General features: G+C 47.3%; 2 protein-coding genes across 6 annotated transcripts in view; both read right to left on the reverse strand.

The window, feature by feature from the left end:
- gramd2aa (GRAM domain containing 2Aa) overlaps positions 1-5,093 on the reverse strand; it is an 11,868-nt gene extending 6,775 nt beyond the window's left edge. The window contains exons 1-2 of one of the 3 annotated variants that reach the window (XM_055507529.1): positions 4,798-5,093; positions 1,519-1,620 (exon numbers count right to left, since the gene is read on the reverse strand). In XM_055507529.1, the coding sequence (XP_055363504.1) occupies positions 1,519-1,620; positions 4,798-4,934 (239 nt within the window). In that variant the 5' untranslated portion in view covers positions 4,935-5,093. Of the gene's footprint in view, positions 1-1,518; positions 1,621-3,582; positions 3,917-4,797 lie in introns of those variants that run through there. The other 2 variants (XM_029145061.3, XM_055507530.1) reach the window with 2 other exon arrangements.
- A 1,051-nt stretch (positions 5,094-6,144) lies between these two features.
- The window catches only part of LOC114852043 (zinc finger protein 609-like), a 51,128-nt gene continuing 33,034 nt past the window's right edge, over positions 6,145-24,238 (reverse strand). Inside the window, exons 3-8 of one of the 3 annotated variants that reach the window (XM_029144071.3) lie at positions 23,299-23,524; positions 15,226-15,313; positions 11,233-13,540; positions 10,774-11,128; positions 9,644-10,012; positions 6,145-8,911 (exon numbers count right to left, since the gene is read on the reverse strand). In XM_029144071.3, the coding sequence (XP_028999904.1) occupies positions 8,868-8,911; positions 9,644-10,012; positions 10,774-11,128; positions 11,233-13,540; positions 15,226-15,313; positions 23,299-23,524 (3,390 nt within the window). In that variant the 3' untranslated portion in view covers positions 6,145-8,867. Of the gene's footprint in view, positions 8,912-9,351; positions 9,441-9,643; positions 10,013-10,773; positions 11,132-11,232; positions 13,541-15,225; positions 15,314-23,298; positions 23,525-24,238 lie in introns of those variants that run through there. The other 2 variants (XM_029144069.3, XM_029144072.2) reach the window with 2 other exon arrangements.

Raw genomic sequence — 24,238 nt, forward strand, 5'->3', positions numbered from 1 at the left:
CCCCCGCTGGACCCGCCCCCCGCTGGACCCGGACCCTCACATCTGGAGCAACAGCTGGAGACGCTAGAAGTGATAACATCCCTCAACTTCTAACTTGGACTCGACGCGGACCTCACAAAGGCTCTGGTTGATTCTGTTGTTTTCCAGCAGACATCCCATAATCTTGTGATCACATTATGAACAATGGTGCATGTGTGCTGCGCTTCCTGCCTGCTGCTCTGGGCCTAAAAATAGCCTCCGGCGCGGCCCCGCTTCCAGGTGGAGGCGGCAGTGATTATGAGAAGCCGTGGGCGCTCGCTCCTCCACGCCACGTCCGCGTCTTCGTGGACGCTGCAGCCACGCGTGCGTGTGCGCGTGCGCGTGCGTTAGAGGCGAAGCCCGGGCCGAACGCGGCTCCGAGCCTCGTCACGTGGTTCGTGTCCGCGTGCCCTTGGCTGAGGCTGAGTCATGAAACTAATTACAAGCCCAAAGAATCCCAAATTGAATCCGAAATTAGAAAGCGAACACCTCCCTCCGGTGGCGCGCGGCGCGGCGCCGCGGACCGGACCCAGTCAATAATGTAGCTGCGGGGGCAGAAACCGTCGCTGAGACGAGCGCGGATTCTCGGCGCGGCCTCGAGAAACAACCGGATCCAGGAGGACGGGAGCTTTTCATCAAACACACGCGTTCACGCAGATTCTCCCCTCGCGTCAGCTGATGTGTGTGTTCGACCCACCGACACCACGATCCCAGGGTCCAGAGTGTGGACTTCCCCACCTCCGGTGCCTCGTGCGGAGCCACTGTCTGAGGAGGAACGGCGTCGTTTGATTCAAACAGGCCGCGGCCGCAGCGACGGTTCGATGCCGTTCACGCACGGGAGCGGCTGTGCGTGAACGGAGGGCGTTTAAAGCGCAGAAGGCTCAGAAAAGAGAGTGGAGCATGAAGCAGAGCAGATGACAGCAGGAGCCATGTGATGCATGAATATAGGATCTGAACCAGAACGGAACCTGCCCGGTTTATTCTTCAGTCATAACTACTGAATAAACCAGTCTCGTGCGTTTTCTGCCCCCTAATGGTCGTGAACTGGTCACTTCAGCCTTTAACCGGATATTTGCGGCGTATAAACAGTTTGCGTGGACGGACCGGACCACGTGACGCTCCAGCGGTAAATCCTCTCACCGGGCAGATTCCCCAGGATTACACTGGTCTGGAATCAGCCTTACGTAACGCAAACACCCCAGCGTCTGTGTCTGCGACCAAAATACGCTGACAGCGGCTGCAGCTTGTTGGTACTGACATAAATACAGACAGGACAGAGGGAAGGTGTGTGTGCGTGTGTGTGTGTGTGCGCACGTCCATTGTCTGACTTCAAATACAGCTGAATAAAAGTAGTGTGAGCTGTGAAAATAAATGTGCTGGTGCTGTAACTATGGCTCAGGATGCAGATGGAGCCCGGGGTGTTGCAGAGCAGTGTGTGTGCGTGCGTGTATTTGTGTTTGCGTCTGTATAGGTGTGTGTGTGTGTGTGTGCGTCGTTTGCCTGAAGTGTCCGTGCGCCTCCCCGTCCTTGGGCTCCAGGTCCTGAGCTGACGTCAGGCCCGGTTCTTCGCTCTGGTCCTGCGGCTCCGTCATGCTGCGGGCCCTGAGGAGACACACACACACACACACACACACACACACACACACACACACACACACACACACACACACACACACAGCACCGTCAGCAGCAGGCATCGCTCTGCTGGACCTTCACTAGTCATGTTTGTTTTTGTCTGCAGCTTTGGCTTCAGAGGCGAAAAAAGGGGTTTATGGGGCAAACGAGTGGACTCTGTCTTTAACATCAACACGGCGATGATGCAACATTCAAAGTCTGATTCTGCTGCTTTACACTGCATTAAAAATCCCCAGTCAGCGAAATGGAGCTGCATCGTGTGCAAACGGGGTCAGCGTCTGCGCTCACAGATGTTGGAGCGGAGCAGATGGTCGACCTGATGCGCTGCTGGGAGCTGACGTGGGCGCTTTGAAGGCGCTCGCGTGCGTCTGCGCGTGCGTCTGCGGGTGCGTCTGCGCCTGCGTCTGCGTCTGCGCCTGCTTTCACTGCTACCTTTGCAGCGCGAGCGGTGGGAAGCTCTCAGCGTCTGTTGTGATTCTCCTCCTCACCTGCATCTCACACAAACACACACCTGCGCGGCGCCGCGTTCTCCCCCGGGACGCGTGAAGTCGTCACCAGCTGCTCGCCTGTAATTGCATGTGCTGATGGGAACAGGCTCCTACATGTAGTTTCCCATGCACTCTGTCTAATTGGCCGGGCCGTGCGTCAGGCGCTGACCCGTTGGAGCAGCTGAGCTCACATTGGCTGCTTCATCGGTGGGCGGCGGCGCCTGTAACACATACAGACCTCACTGCTAAGACGGTGGAGGCGTCCGATCCCACGGGGCCTGAGGGCAGAGTGGAGGCGTGCCGCACGTCCCTCCCAAACAACAAACAGGCGCTTTGGAAGAAGGAAGCGCCGCGACGCGGCTGCAGGAACGCGTCCACGGACCACAAGCCGTGTCCTGAAGGAGCGGGTTTGTGTGCGTGGCGTAAGTCTGTCATTTTCCACAGACGGGTGTGAATAAAGCACCTTGTTTAATGGTGCTTCAGACACTCACGGTCAGTGAGCAGCTGGTTTGAGTAAAGAGAAAAGACTCGTGACCTCTCAGACTTCTGACACTGGACACAGTTCCCTCTTGTGTTTAGTCTAAATATGCCACGACCCCAAACTCAAAGGAACGGTCTTATGATAAAAGCTCCATCGCTGCGAGGGCACGGGGCGTTTTTGTGTGAAGTGGAGCTTTATTTAGTCTGCAGCAGGTTTGAAAGTCAAACCATGGGATGTGGTTTGAAACGTTGTTACTTTATCACCTGCAGACGTTCGTGCATCAAACAGCTGCAGTCTCATTTACCAACACACACAACCACTAGTAGTGGTTCTGCTGTAAAACGTCCCCCTGAGGATCAGTCAAGTGTCACTTTCCCTCCTGTAACAGAGGCCTGCGCTTCAGACCAACGCTCAGACGCCCCTTTAGTGTTTGTGAGGACGTGCTCAGTGGCTGAAGGTGAGCAGCAGCCGCTCGCTCACCTTCAGCCAGCGAGGCCAGAGGAAGCAGTGATGTGGAACCAGAGGGGGCGCGCGCACAAAATCCAGCGTTCCGTCTCTGAGAACAGCTTCTCCGGTTCCACAGGAGCCTCGAGACGAACAAAGCTTCTAACCAGCAATAAAGTGTTATAAACAGTCAGCACAGATTAGGACAAACTCTCCAGAGCTCGGCTGCTGCTACAGTCTCGTTCCATGTAGTGCTCCACTTCACACTGTGGATTAGTCCTGTCTCTCTTGTCATTACTTCACCGAATGTTAAAATAATGACGTTTTGTATTTTAAATAACTACAAAATAAACGTCACACGTCGGTTTGTTATTATTATTTTATAATAATCATGGGACACAATCATGTAACAAAGTCACGGCCTCTGATAAAACGAACAGGAGCACCCGTCCTTTTATTTTGAAATGTCTACCGGAAGCCCTGCTCTGCCGCTCGCCGCCCGTGGACGTGTCCTACCTGTAGCTCTCGACCCACGGCTCGTTTTTTCCCGCGCTGTCGTCGCTGCTCTGGCGGTTTGCGTCGGTTCGGCCGCAGAAAGCACGCGCGGCCGTTCACGGAGCCGAAGCCGAGGCTGCCGCTCGCGCAGCTGTGCCTTGCTCACAGGCGCGTCCGACTGCGGAGCGGTGGGTTGAGCTCTACCTTTATCCCCGCGTGAGCGCTTTATTTACTGGCAGGGGATTAAAGTGCGGCTATTTTCTTCCCACACGCCCAGAAGAACGTAACGAGGCCGCGCAAACAGCGGCTACAGCTTTAAAAGCGATCCGCGACGCTGCTTTATTGACGCAGGGTTTTATATAAGCCGACAATTAAACAGTAGAAAAAAATCTAGACAACTGAAATGATAGTCTGTCGCCTGAATAAATACTTAAGTACTGCACTTGACCTTTCACCTCGGCTTTGCATTAAATCATTCTTGGCCTCGTTCATAATATACAGACAGCATTAAAAGCACCAGCATTCATTTAATGGACTTATAACCCATTCACAACAGCACATTACTCACAACTACGACGTTGTGAGGATTTCGGCTGCTATCAAACGTGGAGCTGAGATGCTTCTCTATATAGTATAACGTATAACGGCACCTTTTCTATACAGAGAAAAGTTGCAACGGTGGTGGAAGTACAACAAATACTGATACAAAGGTGAGAGTTGCTTTGCTCTGTTATTGTTAAGAGGCCGTGATCTGAATAAACAGCTGAAGTTTGTGGAGGTGGAGGAGCTTTTCCAGCGAGGCCGTGTTTGAGATCATCACAGTTAAACAACCAGCGACTTGGAGCTTCCAGTCCCCGGACCGAAGTGCAGGTGAAACAACCAGAACAAAGCCGCAAAATGCAAAAGGAGTCGTCCTGATTTACCAACGCAGACGGCGAATGCCGTTCGCCCCACGTGACCCATCGCTGCAGCAGCGATTTAATCCCTGTGGCTTTTCATTTGAGCTTTATTTCTCAAGAGCAAAAAGGCTTCAGTTGTGAACTAAAACCCGTCGTTCTTCAGCATCACAAACACCATTCTCCCTCTTCTGATCCCACATAGTGACGCTTGATGAGGGACGTCCCTCTGATGCTCCGCTCAGCCTGCTCTCATCATCCCTGCCTGACACCTGCTTTCACCCTGTGCTCGTAACCGAAGACGAGCTCCCCCTCAGCCCCGCGTGCTGCGTTCACTGACCTGGCTCTGGCGGCGATCCTCTGGCTGCAGTTACCATGGGAGGCGCGGTGGGGAGGCGCCTGGCAGCACCGCTCCCGGCACGGGGCCTCGTCTGCAGGCAGGGCCTTAGGGCTGGCTGCGTAGATGGTGCATCCCATGAACGTGCGCTGGAAGTGACCCCCGGCGAGCGCAGAAGAGCCGTCCTCCAGGTCTCCTTCCTCCGAGCGGCCTGTCGCGTCCTGATGCCGGCCAGCTGCTCTGTGCAAAAGCCATGGGCTCAGCACTTTGCTGTCTTAACCCCTCCTTCCTGCGAATCGCTGCTCGCTCCCGCTCGCTCGCTCGCTCGCTCGCTGCACAGCCCCCTCCCCTCCCCTCCCCTCCCCTCCCCTCCCCTCGCGGAGCAGAGGATCATCAGATTTCACATTTACACTCCACAAAAGCATCCCTGTCACTGATGTTGCACTATGCTAATGCAGGGAGCGTTCGCTGAGTCCAGGAGCATTAGGACCAGTTAAAAATAGCCAATCTGGTGGAAGCCAACGTCACGGCAGACTGATGACAGCTGCTCAAACACACAGTCACAGCAGTAACTTAGGTCCATAAACGTGAGTCTGAATGACAAAACCCTCATTTATGATTCTCTAAAGAGACGTTAAAACTCTGATGATTTAAACCATGTAATTAAAAAGTGTCATAAGTGAGGAGTTGATTCAAACAGCTTAGAATAACATGCACATTTCCTTCATCACCGACATCTATTGTGTGAATTATTGCACTTAACTTTTACATTTAATATGTCTGGTCTGTTTAAATAAAACCTCCCCATCAGTCTCTACTTAACATCCAGAGCAGTGAGAAGGACGACAATCAGCAGAACTCAGTGTGTTCAGATGCAGACTTCTACCTAACGGGTTCAACCAAGTCCGTCTCAGTCAAACACCAGGGCATCGGCAGGTTGACACCGAGACCAAACGGACCGGTTCCTGCTAAAGCTCAGCACAGAGAGACCTGGATCCAAGCTGCCCTGTGATCCAGGTTTACCTGCAGAGGAGGCTTCAGGTGCGATGAGCTTCTAAAGGGTCACAGCTTCCACCAGTTCAGCTCATCACATTATCACCGACTGCAGCTCCTCAGACACTGCTCTCCTGTGGACAGAGCCCACAGTGCAGTTTGGGTCCGTTTCCTTTGTACGGCAGATAAATCTCCCTTATCTATATTGATGTGAGTGTACACAGCAATGGAGGACTACATACTGGCAGGCATTGGTGTGCAGTTTTAAGTTGCGTGTCTGTGCAGCAAAGTAAATAATCAGAGGGAAACAACACATCCTTCGGTTAAACATATGCAGTCAGCAGTCCCCAGAACAAATTGTCTCATAAAAAGATTTATTTTTTCCAGCCCAAATTTACAAAGGCAAGTTACAGAGTATTGTATAAAAAGAACCATGGTAATGTACACTTTACACAAACTCCTGAAGGGAGGGAGAACGGGGGAGAGGGAGAAGTGTTCTGAATTCATCACACAGAAAGAAAATGAAGACATTGTAAACATCCTTGCAAGCACCAGTGCTGGCGCTCTGGGTGGGAGGGGGTGGGGGTGCGTGACAGAAGGTGGGTCGGAACAGGACAAATAAGCAAGTGTGTCTGTGCTCACACAGAAGAATGTTCAACTAGGCACCAATTGAGACAACTGCTGGCCAATAAATATACTCTTCACCATGAAACAAATACAGTCCTGCAAAATACAAGAGCCAAGCACTTTCCAATATGTGATAGCAAACATTACTTTTCTGGCTTTTCATACACTTTAGTATATATGGTTTTCACTGGGCTTTGCTTACTACTGAGATAACATTACTACTCTCAGAGCGAGAGAGAGAGAGAGAGAGAGAACAAATGCACTTGTCACAACCATTGTCTGATAAAACTATATGTATGCAGTCTGCTGGTACTAAAACCCACTGACTTTAATGACAACATCACAGCTGCCTAGATTACCCTTATACAGATTAACTACGAGTCAAACACCACCACATTCAACGCAGTCATGTCAGCCATTCTTCTTTAAAATGCTCCAAAAGTCAAAATATAAACTGTCTCGCAAAATGTGTGGGATGAGAAACTGGAACGTCCGAGGACCTCAACCTTTTTAAAAAGCGTGTCAGCAAAGAGCTGATGTCTGACTAAGTGTGTCTGGTGGGAGATTAACCGGTGGCTTGTGGGAAAAAACAAACAATGGAAGGTTGGGATTAAAACAATAATGAATAGATGCTGACGAGATGGACCGGACTGAAGTGTTTATGATGCTTTAGAGCAGCGAACAGGAAGAACAGCAGCTTCACTGGTTCCGTACCAGCTCAGAGCAGAACCCACAGCCACAAACCCGAAGCCCTCTCACATCAGGAAAACCTGCAAATGCACAGATTTTCACTTGCAACCCCTGAGCTATAGGAGAAGTCGAATTTAAAGTTTTAACCACAGTTGTTTGAATTTGGCAGCACCAGTTGAACTTCCTGCAGAACGCCTGGTGACTCGTCCCAGTTCACTGGGCTCGGAGCCTCCTGCACCAGGTGTGTGTTTGAGCAGCGCCCCACCGCCCTTCTTCTACCATTCTCTGCTAAAAGCTTGTCATTAGTTCGGGATCTGTTGGGTCATTCCAAGCACTTACTCTACGATTAATGTGCCAGAAATGAACCTTGTAGCAACAAAGCGAAAGTGGCGTCTGAAGTATTGAACTTGTTGAACCAGCAAACGAGATGCTGGTAGGAAAACTCTGAAGACCGACCGAGGTGACTGTGTTTTATGGTGAATCCACACGAGCAAGTGAAGAGGATCGTTTAGTCTTCTGACCGATTTTACTTTGTACCACAGGGCAGCGATCCAGATGGACGAGGACGCGAACCAAGCCTGCGACGGTCTGAGAAAGCAGAGACAAGCGAAAAGCCAAATCCTAAACTGCAGCGAGACAAACCGAAGCTGAGGCGAAGAAGCAGCACAATGAGACGTGGAGGGAGGCAGCAGCTTCGAGCCGAGCTTAAAATAAACGCCGTGAAGCCTGAAAAGCTATTTAACATAGACAAGCTTTAAATTGTTGCGTGCAGAGATAAATATAAACATTTATGCACATAAAAGTAGGCTAAAAGTTTATATTACAGCAGAAAATACATGAGTAAAATTTCACATTGTTTACAATAAACAAACTGGATGAACTGAACGAAGCAAAGTCTTACAGTAAAACGCAGCGATTCGTCGCTTGCTAATGTGGCTTCACCGTGTGAGAAGAGACAGGTTTGAGCGTTTCACCAGGAGGAAAGAATGACTGATACCAGCGACAGGTTGGACCATGAGCACAATGATATGGAGCAGAAAGCAAAATAAAAACATGAATAGTGTTTAACATCCTTTGAGGTGTGTGCGGTCACATGACGACATCATCCCTGAAACCAGAACTGTGGGAATAAACAGGATGGGAAAAAAATGATGGCGATGGAAAATGAAAGACTTCAGTCTCAGGCTCTTAAGTCTCTGAAAAAAAAGCAGCTGTTGCCATATTCCCTCTCCCCGTGAAATATAGCCAAATGTTTGTCAAGTTAAGGATATACTGTTGTTTCATGGCATTCGAGAAGCAGAGGACAGACTGGAAACGCACTGTTTTGTCAGTCTTTCGTTCCGTTGGACTCCCCTTTCCCATCAGCCACCCAGCTCCCCAAAATGCCCTGCCAATTTCTTTCTGCGTGCGACAAGAAACAATGCAGTCAAGAATTCCATAAAAAAAACAAAAACAAAAAAAGGCTGTTCTGGCAGTCCAATCGTCTCTTTTTGCATTGTATTTGTTGACAGTGCAAGGACTAGGTGATCAGCGGGTCGGTGTTTGCTCTGCACGATGGAGCAGAGCGATGGCTTTGAACCTGGGTTACTATCAGTTCCATTACAGTCCAAGGTCGGGAGAATTTGGGGTCGTTTATGAGAGGAGGAAAGATAACGACGATCTGCCCAGCCTTTGGGCAGAAGAACTAAAAATATAGATAGAAACACCATTCAACTGATGCCTAAAGGGTAACACCCGGGAGATGAGCTTCTCATGTGAGCCAGTCACATGAATCTTTGCAGGGTCGAGGTGTGACGGTCAGGTTTCCCTGGAAAAGATAAAACGAAGAACCCTTTATTACCACATCATCAACAATAATTAACTACAGAAACAAAAGGAAAAGTCAATGCATGCTTTACACAACTGTTCCCTGGATGAAGTGAGCAGTGGCAGAACGTGAGAACGAGGTGACGTATTACTACACTGTAATTCCACCAATCAGCCACTAGATGTCAGTGCAGGCTGCACTGCTTTTACGTTTGGGCGCTTCCTTCCATGTCTCCATTATCAAAACTCATCCCCTTGTCCTCAGAGGACCTACTTAGGATGGATGAGCTGGGGGACTAAATACTGCAGTGCGTTTTGTGGCAGACTGCAGCACAGCAATAAGGGCCTTGTTTGTCTGGGATGTGATGCTGTAAGCAAAGCCAAGGACCTGACACGTGGTTTGTTTGCCGGTCAGTCTTTTGGCTGTCTCTGCTTGGGGGGGGCAGCTTACCGTTCTCACCTCCGAGGTGGTGGGTAGAGGGAGGGGGTTGCTACTTGTGGACTGGCAACAATAGCTGATGAGGAGAGACCTATGGCAAGTTGGAAAATGTATGGCTATCAGGAATAAGTCCTACTGTGATTTGGAAGTTAGCTCCGACCCATCATCTGCATCCAAGTACAGCATGTTAAGCACTCCAGACACTGGGACGCGTATTCATTTATTATGTACAGGAGAACACTTGCACATTTCGTGTAATGTCAGACGGGAGAAGGGACAAGCGAGGAGACTGACCTGTGGCGTAGGACAGATCATATTGCCCTGAGAGCAGAGGGTATCCCAGGTGATGGTGCGAGGGCATGATGCGCTGCGAGGGCGACGAGCGCGGCCGGTCCACATCGCGCTCTCGGTCCCTGTCCCGGTCTCGGTCTCCAGCATTCCCTCTGTCCTGCTCTCTGTCGCGGTCGTGCGCTGGCTTGTCACCTACTGTGGGGGATTTGCTCTTGTATTGGCTGGCGTGCTGATGCAGGATATCCAGGGCTTTGGAGTCCGCTGCGGTTTTGGTGACAGTGGGACTAGCACGAGATTTGTCGCTGCCTTCCTCACCTCCAGCTAATTTACTGCCGTATGGAGAAAATGGATAACCTCCAGGCAGGTACGGACCTGGGAGTGGAAGGTAAAAGGTCAAGTTTAGGCTTTCATGACTCACAAATCTGGCAACTAGCGACTGATTATTCTTCATTACTGCTGATCATCAAGCTTAATTGGCATTGAGGTCATTAGTCAGTACAGCATAATTTGATCTTGACACATTTCACAGTTAAATATGGCAGCACTAACTGCAAACACATTATTCGGGGGACAAGAAGCTTAAGATCTTTTTTGAGGCTGCATGGAGGAATCAATAGTGCAGTTTCTGTAGGTTGGTAAATCACTGGCGATGTGGTCCAGATAAAACCCCCAGCAGTTATTTCTTACACATTAACTGTCCACGAAGACTAAGCACATTCTTTGGGTTGAATATACTGAAAACGTTTAAGAATGAGGATAAACAGTATTTATCAAAAGTAATTAGCCAGCATTTAATATTTTCTGCTATGAAAACATTCTGAACATTGTAAGGATGTCAGACATTTCTTTCACCATCAGTTCCCACAAGTAATAATCCATTGTTAAGAAGAAAAGGTCAAAGTAAATCAGTCCTTCATTAGCTTTACTCGCCAAATTCATGACCTGTCAGCAAGAGACACATTTTAATGAGACAAAAAGCTGCACTAATTCAAAGTAAGAACCATTAATGACTTTGCTGAACATCCTCACTATCATTACCAAATTGCTAGTAATAGTAATATTTGCATTACTGCTACCATTAGCTGGACGCATCAAAACCTCATGTTAATTTAGGAGTTACTTTAATATCGTACCTGGATAGTTTTGCATCATGACTGAGGGCACACCTCTGTAACCGGGATGGTTGGGGTCATAGCTCTGTCCGTAGGGGTAACCATGCATGTAGGACATGTAGCCTTGGTGCTGCGCTAGTGGTGACGAGAACTGCATGTGAGGGTTTGAACGAGAGTCTTTGTTCATAGCTCGGTGCTCATCAGACGTTAATCTTGAATCGCTGCCGTCCTTGCCGTCCTCTTTGGCCAAGTTGTCCTTGGGCCGGGGCCTATCGTCCTTTAACTTGCGATCGCGCTCCCGTTCCCGGTCCCTTTCATCTTTCCATCGAGGCTGCTGTTGCTGGTGTTCATCGTCGGCTTGAGGCTTCTCAGAGTACTGCTTGAGTCAGGAAAGAATGTACACGTCAGCATAAAGTACAACTTCCACGTTGAGATACAAGATAATATATTTTAACACGTGTTTCACTAGCTTACATGTACCTGTCTGTACCACATGGCCTGCTCCATCCCTCCCTGCACTCTGGAATCCAGTGCTTGCTTGGAGTCCTCCTTTCCATGGTGTCCCCCTTCTGTCAGCTTCATCTTCAGCCCCTCAGCTTGCTGGGACTTTGGATCCTCCCCTTTTATGCTTCCCATAGATTTGGAGGCGGGATCAGAAGGTGAGTCTCTAGATTTGCTTGGGGGTTGCGTTGACTTTCCCATGTCTGACTGACTTGGGGCTTTGGAAAGACTTGGTGGCATTGGGCTCTTTTGTTTCCATTCCTCCTTCATGGAAGCTTCTCGTTCTTTTATGGCTATGTCAGACTTCTTCTCCACAGTACGATGCTGCTCAGCCATCTGTCGCTGCCGCTCCTCGTACTGTTGCCGGTACGCTGGGTTGGTGGTCATCAAATGGTTATGGTAGGCTTGATCAGGATGATGGTACGCATATGGGGGGACATAAGCGTACTGGTTGTAATAGAGAGGCTGCATGTACATGTTGGAGCGCTGCTGGATGACTGAGGGCTGCTGTTGTTGCTGGCCAGGAACGTTGTCGGGTTTGCGCTCCTCATGAATTTCAACCCTCCCTCTCTCCTCACCTTGGTCCTGATCATCATCCCTTTTGATCTTAACCTGACTCTCACCCACCGGCGTGCCTGGATTAGGACCGCTGGGACTGGGGTTGACATAATTGGGTGAATAATAGCTTTCATAGCCAGCATAGTACGGGGAATCTTTGTTGGGTGTCTGGTTTGGAAAAAGGGCTTTTTTCACACTTTCCCTTATGGTTTGGTCCTCTGTCCTTACCTTGATGCCTTCTACTTTTCCTTCACCATCCTCACCGGCATCTGAAATGTCCGAATATGCTGGGCTATTAGTTTTTACTGAAGAATTGTCAGCACCATTTTGATTCACCATGTGGAGTGGTGTGAGAGGCTGTGGCATCCCGCTGCCATCTATTCGACTGGCTACGCCAATCGATGGGCTAGGGGCATTGTCAGAAAAGCTGTATATCTTGTCTGCCTCTGCTTTGATACTAGCCAAGCGACTCTGATGATGATCTGAGGACCCGTTGAGAAGTCCTTCACTCTTATTACCTTGATCACAAGGTTCAGAGCAGGGGAGCTTTCCCTCCTCCAGCTTCCCTATCTTTCCTGGAGGCTTAGGGCTGTCTGCCTCCTTGCTGCCATCTTTCTTCTTCTTGTCTTTCTTCTTCTTGTCTTTGGAGCTACTTGAGGCAGGGTCTCCAATGGCTGGGGGTTTTGGCTGTGTGCCTTTCATCTGGGGACTCTTGGGAATACTTTGGATCATTGGAGTAAGGCCTGGGGAAGAATTTGTGTTTCCAGGAGGGAAGGCGTACATCTGCTGGGATGCTGTAGACCCAGGACCAACGGGGCGAGGGGACTTCATATTTCTCTGTGCCATTTTATCAGCTTTTGTACCAGTGCTAGCTTTTTTAGACTTGTCGGATCCCCTCTTGTCATCTATACCATCATTGCTGGTCTCATCAGTGAGACAAGGCCCATCCTCACACCCGTCCATTGGTGTCGCTCCTGCTTCTGGATCTGTTTCAGCAATTTTCTTTTTACTCTGCTTTGAACCAAACTTTCCAGGTGACGGGGAAGGACTCTGAGCGTCAAAGTTCCTGCCTTTTGGTGTAACGGAACGTGCTGGAGACATAGATCCTTTCTGAGAAATAGATGCTCCGTTACAGTTCCCTGGTTCAGGATGAAGGGTTGAGTCCTCGCCATATTCACTGTCTCCATCTAATTCCAACTTTAGGTCATCATCATTGTGAGCTCGGGCTTGGTGGTACTTGAGACCATTTATGTGCTTATACTTTTTGTTGCAGTTAGGGTGTGGGCAGTCAATAAGGACTGGAGAAGGGCAGCTGCGGTCAAGTGGAGGGGGAAGCGGCTCAGTCTTAATAGCAGGCAGAGGCAGACCGGTCGGCCCCACCCCTCCACTGTTGGAGTTTGTCCGCATACGCTTGCTGCCTTTGGTGTCTTCTGAGCTAGAATTGGGTTCCATGTCGGAGGCTGGTTTGGTCTTGCGTTTTCCAGTCGAGGAGGGACTAGCCTTGATGTCCTCTGTGTTACTATTGGGTGGGGTGCGGCGCTCTGACGGTGTCTGGCTGCCCCTCCGCCCTTTGCTGTTGGAGGCAGCGCGTGTCTTGTTGTTGGCGGTGCCCTTGTTGTCTGATGAGTTGCTGTTCTCATTTATGGGGGCGTTGCTATTCGGTCTCATTCGCTTCCCTCGACCACGACCGTTCCTCATTTCCAGATCACTTGTAGGAGATTCACAAAACCTGCAGTAGCATTGAAGTCACAAGTGAGGTGGTGTTAACATATATACTAACATCAAAGTATCAAAAAGGTCACCACAACTCAATTCAGATACACAACACAAACGGCCATAATAATAATAATAATAATAATAATAATAATAAATAAATTTACCCAAGAAATCATGTAATGTAAATCATTAAATGGCTGTAAATTCAACTGGTATCAACAAATCTCTGCAGCTCAGATGACCTTAATCACAAACAAACAAACTACTAAACACTGTGATCCCTGGTTACACATACTTGTAAAAGAACAGAACAGTCAAAAATAAATGTAAAAGCAGTATCAACACCAGCGCTTTTGTCCTTTTGACTCAACCTAAAAACACAATGACACTCGTATATATACACCTCTGTTCTGTCGTGCCCTCCTAAAACATTACAGTGTGGCGTTTTGTGCCGTGTAAGTAAATTCAATGAATAAGTATTGAACAAATCAGTTTCAACAAAAAAAAAAAAAAGAAAAATCAGGAGACATCATTTCGAAAGGCAGCAGTGAATCATCCAGCTGCTTTGTAATCAAAATGCAGTCACTTAAACACTTAAAATACCAGTTTGGCCATCTCTCTCTCCACAACACTAATGTAATTATCTTTCGGTACAGCAGTGAACGTTAGCAGTGTGTAACAAAGAGACACTGTGCTGCTATGACTCACAGCTTCCTCCACAAGTCTTTCCAAACAATTTCAGCCTCAGCAGGGGATGTGAACACATCCGTAGTCTGACGGAGCTCCTGGAATTTAGACTCATTACAAGACCAAGTTTGTATTCAGTTGGTTGAAAGCTTTCTGAATTATTCATAACTAGAAGCAGCATAACTAGATTATTCCCTAATCTAGTTATGCTACAAACTGTAGGACCCAACAACTCTGCAAACTTCGCTTACTGTGCAAGTCACATACTGAACATTAGTGAGATTCAGTGAAATAGCCTCCACATGTTTTCTACTAGTGCTGCTTTATGTTTGAGGTTCTCAACAACGAACCAACATCAAATTATATTTACCTTTTGATAGAGCATAGGCATTAGAAATAAAGAGAAATACTTATAATATAATATATATTTAAGCATACACCTGTGTACTTTTGCAAAGTGAAATAAGCAGTAATCACAAACACCTTAAACGGCCGCCTACGTAACAATGACTTAAGAAATTGGAGCCTTTGTAGCAGAAAATGTTACACAATGTTGAGGAAAAGCTATTAGTCCAATAATTGGATTCTAAAATCTGGCTACTCTAAGCTTTTTCATTTCCAGTCCTACCTCCAGGGACATCGGATGCTTGCCAATGATTCCAGTTTCCCCAGGCCTCAGATAAAGACCAACATACAAGGTCCAGATACAGCTGATGCATTAGGGCTTATACCCCAGAGCTAATGCTACCACGGCAGATTCATCACACAGAATATGAAAACGACACTGGAGAGCAAGTGCAGCTTTGATAGAGACACCGTATCAATGATTCATGGAAATCATGAGTTCTCTCCTACCTTGACATTTGTAACTAGCAATGTGCTTTGTGGAGGACACAAAGCCTCGGTTTTAAACAAAAACAAAGTGATGCAACTTAGAACAGGCACAGATAAGATAATGCATATTTAAACAACATGCTTCTGTAGTCCAGCTGAAATAAAAAGGCTTCATACCTGGGGGGAGCCCAGTCGTGACGTGTGCAGTCCAACAAGGTGCCAACATAGGTCTTGTTCCGCCAGGTTACGTTGACTACCAGCATGCCTGTGAGAGAAGGAAGAAAAACGCTCATTTATTTACTGTTTGCTGTGTCCACAAGGCAAATGCACAGAAAAAGACCAAGCTCAACACAGAGTTATCATATTTACACAGCTATGGCATTGAGTGACTGATCTTCTACACGACTTGGAACATGCTTAACCACAGTCAGTATTGTGGGGCCTGTTTGAGACGCTGACAGTAGGTCTCACATTACTCACTGAGCAGCGTTTTCATTTCAGTAATCTCCCACAAAGCATAAGAGACTTTGTGAAGAATAAGGTTTGTGCAGCGTTCGAGACACGAGGTACGGTACACTAATAGAGTGTCTTTAAACCATTTCACCTCGAACAGTTAAGTTTTCTAGACTGGTCCCACTACGATCTGTCACGCTTACAAGTCTCTGCTCCACAGACTGACCGGTGGTGAGGCTGATACCTGACCTTGCATATAAATCAAAAATTAGTTCCGGAAGATCACGCGACTCTGCACGTTTCCCTTTAAGACGCCAAATGCTCTTCATTAGGCGAGAGCGCGTACGTCATCATATGTCAACGTATCAGTCAAGTATGCAGATATGGGCGACGCTACGACAAGCACAGCCTGACACGTCAGACACTGAATTGCAAATTCACGTTAACGCAAATAGCAGATGCTGTTTATAGTCATCTTTCAAAAAGGAGAGCATGCTACAGAGGGCTGTTTCAAAAGAAAATGATCAAACGGGCTGAGCCTAATGGAAGCTGAAGGAATTTATTCCCCCACCATCCCTGAACTCTCTAGTGTTGACCTTAGCTTGCCACTTGAGCACTGCAGAGAACTGGGGGCTGCAGCGCGCTAACTTATCTAATGGTACAGGAATGCTGGCTGGCAGCTTCCATCCCTCTGAGCATTTTATTAGCTTAGGAAACCTCACTTGCTCACCCCATTTTCCCTCTTTCCTTCACCCTCATTTCCTCTTTTCAATTGTATAACCATCCTCCGCTTACAACCTTTTCCCTCCCACACACAAGTCACTGTTGGGTCCTCATTTTCCCCCGCCGCCTCTGACACGAAGCAGCGAGTGCATAAGGCATTTATATATGTTTACAGGAGCCTGCTGACACGTCCTAGTATCTTCCTTCGCTGTGCAGCCTGAAAAGAGGAGCGTGTGGTCAAAGCTAAAGCCAACTGGACGTGGGGGACGTATGTGTGGTAGTGAAGAGGTCCTTGAGTTTGGATTTCTGTCACATTAAAAGAGCCCAGACCTTTTCTCAGACTTCAACACCCCCCGCTCTCCAAACACTCCAACACAAAATGGCTGTGGCAGCTGGTTGTGGCAGGATGTAAATCAAGGCGGGGGTGAATGACGAGCCCTTCGTGATGTGCAGGATATAGTCTCCCCTGCTTGCTCGAGAGAGGAATTCAGAAATGTTAACGTGTCAAAAGCTTTGGATTTCGTGAAATTCCTTGCACAGAAAAAGTGGGTTAATGCCACCATGAAGTTTTTCATCGTGACTCAGATTTGAGCTTTGGCTTCAAGCACTTTACGCCCTTGTTGTGAGGGAAAAGAAATTCCACACGGTATTTGGTGGCGTGATAAGAATCACTGTCTTGTTGGAACATATCTTTGCCACACGGGTTCTTTGTATTAGGTTCTCATCAGGAATTCCCCCAGTGTTTCTCTAAACTACAGCTCTTGTTGGGCATCAATCTTACTGTACATGTACACTTCAAGTCAAGTCTCTGATTGGCTAGAAATGCTTAAGGAGCCCAAAACTACTATATTTGGTCAAAACACAGTTGAAGTAGACGTTCTCGTGGATCCACTAGGACTCGTTTAAGCAAGTTCCTGATAAACCGTTCTAGTCGTAGGGTGTCTCTTTACTGCAGCGGTTCACAAGTCTGCGTGAAACCACGTCCAATACCTTCAAAGGACCCAAATAAATGTTGTTTATTCACATCCATTGATCTGACATTTGAATTGACACCTTGACTGGTTAACGTCTTGATAGGTGGAGGTTAACGTGAATGAAAACAGCTTTTAAAGAGGTCTCTTCACTTTGATTTACAACAAAATCACACATGCTGCTTGTGATTGTAGGGATTTCTCTGTGTCTGGTGTAAATGGATTTAGTTTGCTAATGGGATAAATATAAAAAGCTACAAGAATAAACTTCACCATAGAAACAATTTTAAGCTTTCGTTTTAACAATGTTGAAATTGTGCCCGTCTAAAAAGACCTCAACAGCCACTCAAACAAACGTCCCTGTGGCGTAAAGCACATCACACAAGATGCTGAGATGACTTTGCATGCATGATCATTTGTTTACACACAGGGAATGACATATTGTGTTTGCGTAAGCCACGATCGCTCTCTTTACCCACTGGATTTGCTTCGGGGGAAGAAACAAACTCGAGATCAAAATAAAACTTGCTCTTTGGAAACTGCGGATTGTTTGACGTTTGTTTGCTGTGGGGTGAAGAAAGGGGGTCAGAGAGAACTGGAGCAGAGCTGCCTTTCCCCCTTTTGTGACAGTCCTATTAGGGTCACTTAGGATGGATGAGTGAGTGATTAATAAGACGAATCGGTCTGCGGGTTTAACACTCATTTGCTGTTCAACAACAAATGGCACCGAACTCCACTCTGCACTTGTGTTGGATCATTTTGGATAAGTGGTTAATGAATTAGGGAAAATTAAGGCAGGAGGAGGTTGCCTGCTGCATTAGAGCCTGCCCCCTCTGCCCCTCCTTCCTGCTGCTCAGGGCCATGGGTTCAGCCACTGACCTCTGTTTTGCTCCAACTCGACAGGAATTCACTGGAATTAATGGCATTTTCAATGACTCACCTTGTCAAAATGCTTTTGTTATTTTTGGGCCTGTGCTCAAGTTTTTTCCTGCGCAGCGACAGGGTTTCATATCACTGTTCACACAAATACCAAATAAGCACTTGGAAGGATAAAACAATTACTACCACTTGTAATTATCACCATTTGTACACACTCAGATTCTTAAGTAATTATTGACAGATTTGACATCCTTCGTATTCGTATCCTGGGAGAAAACAACTCTTTCCTAGGCCCCATTTTCTCTGCACTCAAACAACCGTCACAGTTGCATGCAGACGAGAAAGTGAGAACAATGAGAAAGAGAGTGTCAGTATTCATTATGGGAGAAGATAAAAGATAGCCGGGTGCTGCCATGAGCAATAACTGTAACAATGACAAATGAAGTGTTGGAGCATTCAAGTGTCTAAGCATGTTTCCAACAGCCCATTTTAAGAGCGCTTCTCCACTCGTCTGCACCACAAAATGATCCCGAGCTTGTCTGGTTGGGGCAATGTCAGAATAAAGAGTCCTAACACTGACCTTACCCTAAATACCAGGCAGACAGCAATTTAGGATGAAATGAATGACTCCCTAATGGTGCAGAAGATAGTGGCGATGTAGTAGAATGTCGTCCTCATTTGAATTCGTTAGGGCTCGAGTTCGGTTGACTAGAAACTGCGTGGCGCCAATGGTGACTGATGGGAACACACACATTCTGGTCTAAGAAGAGCTTCTATTCACAGCTGTTCTAAATTTAAAGGTCGACTCACATCTTCACCATTTTATTAATAGTGAGGTTTATCTGCACCTATGTGCACTGTCCAGACAGAAATATTGACTATTATTTAAAAAATAACTGGGACATTAACTACAACTCTGCTACACAGAGCAGATCTCAAAGCAAAACGCAAATATAAGTGTATGGTGCATTACTTTAAATTCAGATTTATGTTATTCCTGTCTGTGAATATCTAGGTCTGACATTTATCCAGTTCACAAGATGGAAAAGTGCAAAGTCAGTCACAGTGACAAGAATAACAGCCACTGAGAAGGTCAATCTCTCACACCACTGAGAGGCAGAGGACGGCAGCATTAGTATGCTTTCCACATCGCCGCAGCATTATCTGCCACATGCAGCACTTTTCCCTCTCACCACCACAGACGCAGCACAAAACAGCATCACACATGCAAGTGAAGCACTAAATGTAAATATCTGGCATCTCTTCCAATCTTTCTTGCATTTGTCTAGTAAATAATTTGCAGGAACAGTTTCTTTAAATGTCAGCATTAAAACACGCCCTCAGGTGTTTTTCCTCTCAGGTGATGAGCTTGAGAGATGTTTCTGCCAAAGGTGCATTTAGTTAAGGCTTTATTGATGTGATGTTATGACAGTGCCTGGCAATCGTTACCCATAATCCTTTTCAGAGCAATATGAACTAGCTGCTTGTTCAGAGTTGGGTTTATCTTTCAAAAGGCAAGAGCCCAACAAGGAGCATCGCATTAGGCTACAATACACAGCTTGACACGACTCCACTTCCACAGCAAAAAGTCCCGAGAGTCATCAAAGCCCCACTGCTCCTAAACATATGGTCTTCTGTGTTTGGGCCACTACCCAAGTGCATTTAGTACATTCTGATCTCTGTTAGAAGTGAATTGTTAACCATTGTTGGCAAACATGCACAGATGGGCACAGTTATCAGGTTCTAGGTAGGTCTAAGCGTAATTAAATCCAACACGACCAAATTTATACAGTATTAGCAAAATATTAATTAGCTTAGTGTTACTGAGTTTAGACTGATGCACTTGTCTAAATACTATTTATTTTTTCAGCTTAGTATTTAGCAATACTAGTTAACTCTAGACCATATTTTAGTCAGTGTTTCCCTTGAGCTGCAGAGTGCACACGTTTAGCACCAAGATTATCTTGTAGTTGATGGCAAATGAAAAAGTGCATGAGAGAAAGAAAAAGGTGCTTGGATCTTATTCTTTCCTTTTCAACATTGCCCGTCTGCAGAAATTGGCCTTTTGTGATGGATTTTTCGCTCTCTCACTTCACTCCATCTTCCTCTTTCTCATTGGCATGGCAGAAAGCTACAGGCTTCCTGAAAGTGCTCACTATTATTTCAAGGATGGGAGTAATGGAGCAGCAAAAAAGGAGACATCTTTCAAATGTTTATATAGGAATATCCGTTTCACACTGACCTCTCTTCTATTCAGATGCCAGGCAGCTCTTAACTTTTGTGCTGAAGCCAAATACTAGCAACAGCACAAGGAAATAAAGTGTGCTGCATAAATAATCCATGTAACAAACATTTATCACAAACAGTCTGTATTATTTATCTATCTGGGCTCTTAAGGAGCTGTGGGGAGCAGGCTGCAGTGAACTGTGTGACTGTGAGGCTGGACGGGGGGGCACTGGCATGGAGCAGCAGTGTTTGGCCGAGGGGCCCCCTCTGTGTTCCCTCTACCCTTGAGCAAGAGCCAAGGCGTTCTGGGCTGTGTTTCAACAGCAATAAACTTCTCCAGCGTTTTAGAGATGACATTTGGAGGTATCAGCATGCTAAGCCTGGGAGGGGTTGGCCCATCGCTCTGCTGACACGACCCCGGGAGCTGCCACTGCCTCCACTGTGCCGAGGGGATCTGTGTCACTGACAGGCTTTAAAATACCTCAGCTATGCCCCCTCCTCCTCCTCCACTCACCCCAGACTGACACCAGAAAGACTCTCCTTCCCTTCACCTCACACAGATTTGATCCAAAACGGGATGAAATTCATCAAACTGAATGCTTTTAAATCATTGGGGCTATTTAAATTTGGCTAATATCTAGATTTCAGGAAAAAAGCTGCTTATATTTGTGCTCGAATTGAACAGCATGACAAGTGTATCTGCCCCATCAGCCAAGATCTGTGTCATTTCTGACCAACCGTGCAGTTGCTATAATCCTATTTTGTCGTGAGCTGCTGCTTCCCCTCGTCTGTTTCTTTCTCCAGTACTTTGTGAGCCGGGTGAGGCACAGACAATTACTGGGAGCCTGTTGTTTATTTACTCCCACAAGGCCGAGAGGCGGAGGTGATGAAGCAGCTGTTGGTTGGCATGCTAAATGAAACGCGCTCACACACGGTGCATGCCTAAACAGCTCTGTATGAGACTTGTCATGCAGAGAAATGGGGCACTGCTCAACTCCACTGCTAATCATGAAGCCTCCGCTATGTCTTTGGGGGCTCTGTTTGTTGCTCTTTCCTGGTACTCTGCCTGCATTTGCTTGATTTCCTCATTTGCTTCTCATTTGTTCAGTTGCCCCACAATGAGCGAAGTATGCTTTCATGGGTCTCTTAGGGAAAAACAGTGGCAGTGCAGTTTGATGCGAGCAGCATCTGGGTTGCTTTCATTTTAAGATAGCCGGTGGGTTGTTAGGGGCTCGTAACAAAACAATGCAGATGGAATGCACATCTTTGTATTGTTTAATGCGGTGTGCAAAATGGAATGTGATGGTGGCTATTTGGAAAGGCCTCCTTAAAAGCCAGATTCTCTTCTAGATTTCTAGGAACCATGAGGACGGTGGAACCTGGAAATGAAGCTTCTTTCAAACACGCACTCCTGACTCTGTCTGTAGGATCCCATCTTGATGATGAGCATCTGTGCCCCGACCCAAGATGAGATCAACATCATCACCATCCAAACTCCACATATCAAGTCACTCCAAAATCAAACAGACTTGAGACCGGGAAGCTCATGCATTTCTGAGGTGAATATGTTCAGGATTCCAGTGTGAAGCTTTACATAACTAGTAAAGAAAAATTCTCTTCTAAAATTCAGAACTACATATTGGAATTATGTAGACTCAATCATTTTGGTAGAATACAGGAACCAACTCTATCATGTTTTTTTCTGAGATTTAAAATGGGGCACAGGGGATTGTATTCTGAAGATGTTCTTGGCCTTTACAGCTTTGATGGCATAACAGCCTCTACGCTCACCTGCAAAGTGCTGCTTTTCCCACCCTCGTCCAAACAACACACTCCTACCTTCCCTCTCAACCACTCAAAAGCTCCCACCAGCCTTCTTCCCACTGAGCCAGATAAAGTAGAATCAGTAGAAAACACCGCTCCATCAGGCCAAACCACTACCTACTACAGCCTAAATAGCAGATTTGAGAGAGTGAGTGCAGGCAAAGGACAGACTTGGATGGGAAAAGGAAGGGGGCAGGGTGAGGGGGAGGGTCAATCACTCTGTGGGAGGCAGAGAATGAGGGAGCACAAACATAGTACTGGTGTTGGCTTTGAGCCATGTTTGTGTCACTAACAGAAGTAGCCTTGTCTTTCTCTCCCCCTGACCCAACCCCCTGCCTGGTACTCGCTCTCCCAGTTTGCTTGGAAACAGAGTCAAGGGGCGACTGGCTGGATGCTCGGTAACAAGAAAAGAGCTGCAATCGAGAGGAGAACAGGGGTGAACCAGACACAGGCCCGGAGAAATAAATGTATATCAAAAGGAGGAGAGAAAAGAGGGGAAGCCACTCAATAGCAGGGACTGCGCACTGGGAATGTTGATGAGGCAGGGACTGGCCTGATTTCTCCCAGTGAACCAGCAAGCAGCGCCGCCGATGTGTGGGCGATCTGTGCTCAGCATGACTGCAGAGCCAATGAGCTGGAGCTGCTTTGAAGAGGAATTTGCATTATTTCACTTGCATGACAAAGAGGACGGTGCTTCACACCCGGCAGAACCTGATAGCGGTGGTAATACATCTTAAATGTAAATAGACTCAATGCGGTGTGGATCACAGTAAGGAAAACTGAGAGCATCCGAGACTTCACCCGGATCACACTGCAGAGAGAAGCCATCACCGTTCCCAACCGGCAGCCTGTGTGTGTTATGGGGTACGATAAACTCCCGTCTGCATGGTCTCAAGCAAGACGACACAACAAGGCCACTACATTTGTCAAAGGTGACATCAGTATCACCACTACGTCCTTTGGATCACACCTTGACCACCTCTTACATTTTAGCAAACAGTATTTATGTTAATCACATGACAGGTCTTAAAACCTATTGTAATACCTTCATGATGTCTTAATGCAACACAACCCTCTGAACCCATATGTAGCCTTTCTTCTTGAATACCAGGGTCTAAAACACATTTGTTTCACAAGGAAGAGATTAAATAAACCAGCAAATCACTTTGCTTACCGTCTTCAGTTTCTTGCCACACGATGCCTTCGAGGTTGACGCTGGTTCCAGGCTCGCAGGGCCCCAAACACTCGGGTTCGGTGGCCAGGGCCACGTCGGAGGTGTTCACCGCCACGGAGCGCGTACGCACCATTATCTGCTCACATGACGAGGCGATCTCACTGTTGCCCACCGTGGCCAGGAGGTGGAGGGGAGGAGGGACTGGAGTGGAGACAGGAGATTCCATCTGTGGGGGGAGAGAAACGAGTGGGGGTTGAACGGGCAACAAACACATGGGACACTTCAGAACCGCTGTATAAACAAGCCAGAGCAGATGCTAAGATGCAGCCAACGGATGCCACAATCAGAGGAAGTCAACAAAATGCTGCGCGCATCGAAGACATCCTGGTATTTCAGCGGATCTTAATCTCTACCAGAGAAGTGATGTAGCAGTGAGTGATATGCGATATGCTCCGGTGTCTTTCCCGACCTTAGAGGTGATGAACAAGTCTGGAAGGAAGAGAAAGACACGAACTGTGGATAGAATTAGTTACGCAGCGTTGGTCAAACAATCCTTACACCAGCTCTCCTCCTTCAGAGTCGGCGGAGACTCATGGCACCAACTCATTTCACAGACTGATCACTCATTAATTGCCTCAATTAAAGAGGTAGTTGTAGTAGGGAGTGGGCCGCTGAGGGTCACTAATTGATTCCACCTGTTCTGACACACTTTGACAGCAATAGAGAGACAGTGGGTCTACATGGAAAATGAAAATGACAGGAACTGAGGGGGCAGGAGGGCAACTGGGGTGGGGGGTGTATAAAGAAGAACAGCGTGTAGGCGGAAAGAGAAGGAGGAAGACTGATGGTGATTTAAGAGCCACGGTGACACCCGGCTTAGTCGCTAGCAGTTCAAGGCAGTCAACATTAAAGCTCTCCCAGTCATTAGCACTGAACTGCA

This window comes from Betta splendens, chromosome 3 (assembly GCF_900634795.4).
Source record: "Betta splendens chromosome 3, fBetSpl5.4, whole genome shotgun sequence".
Taxonomy (NCBI): Eukaryota; Metazoa; Chordata; class Actinopteri; order Anabantiformes; family Osphronemidae; genus Betta; species Betta splendens.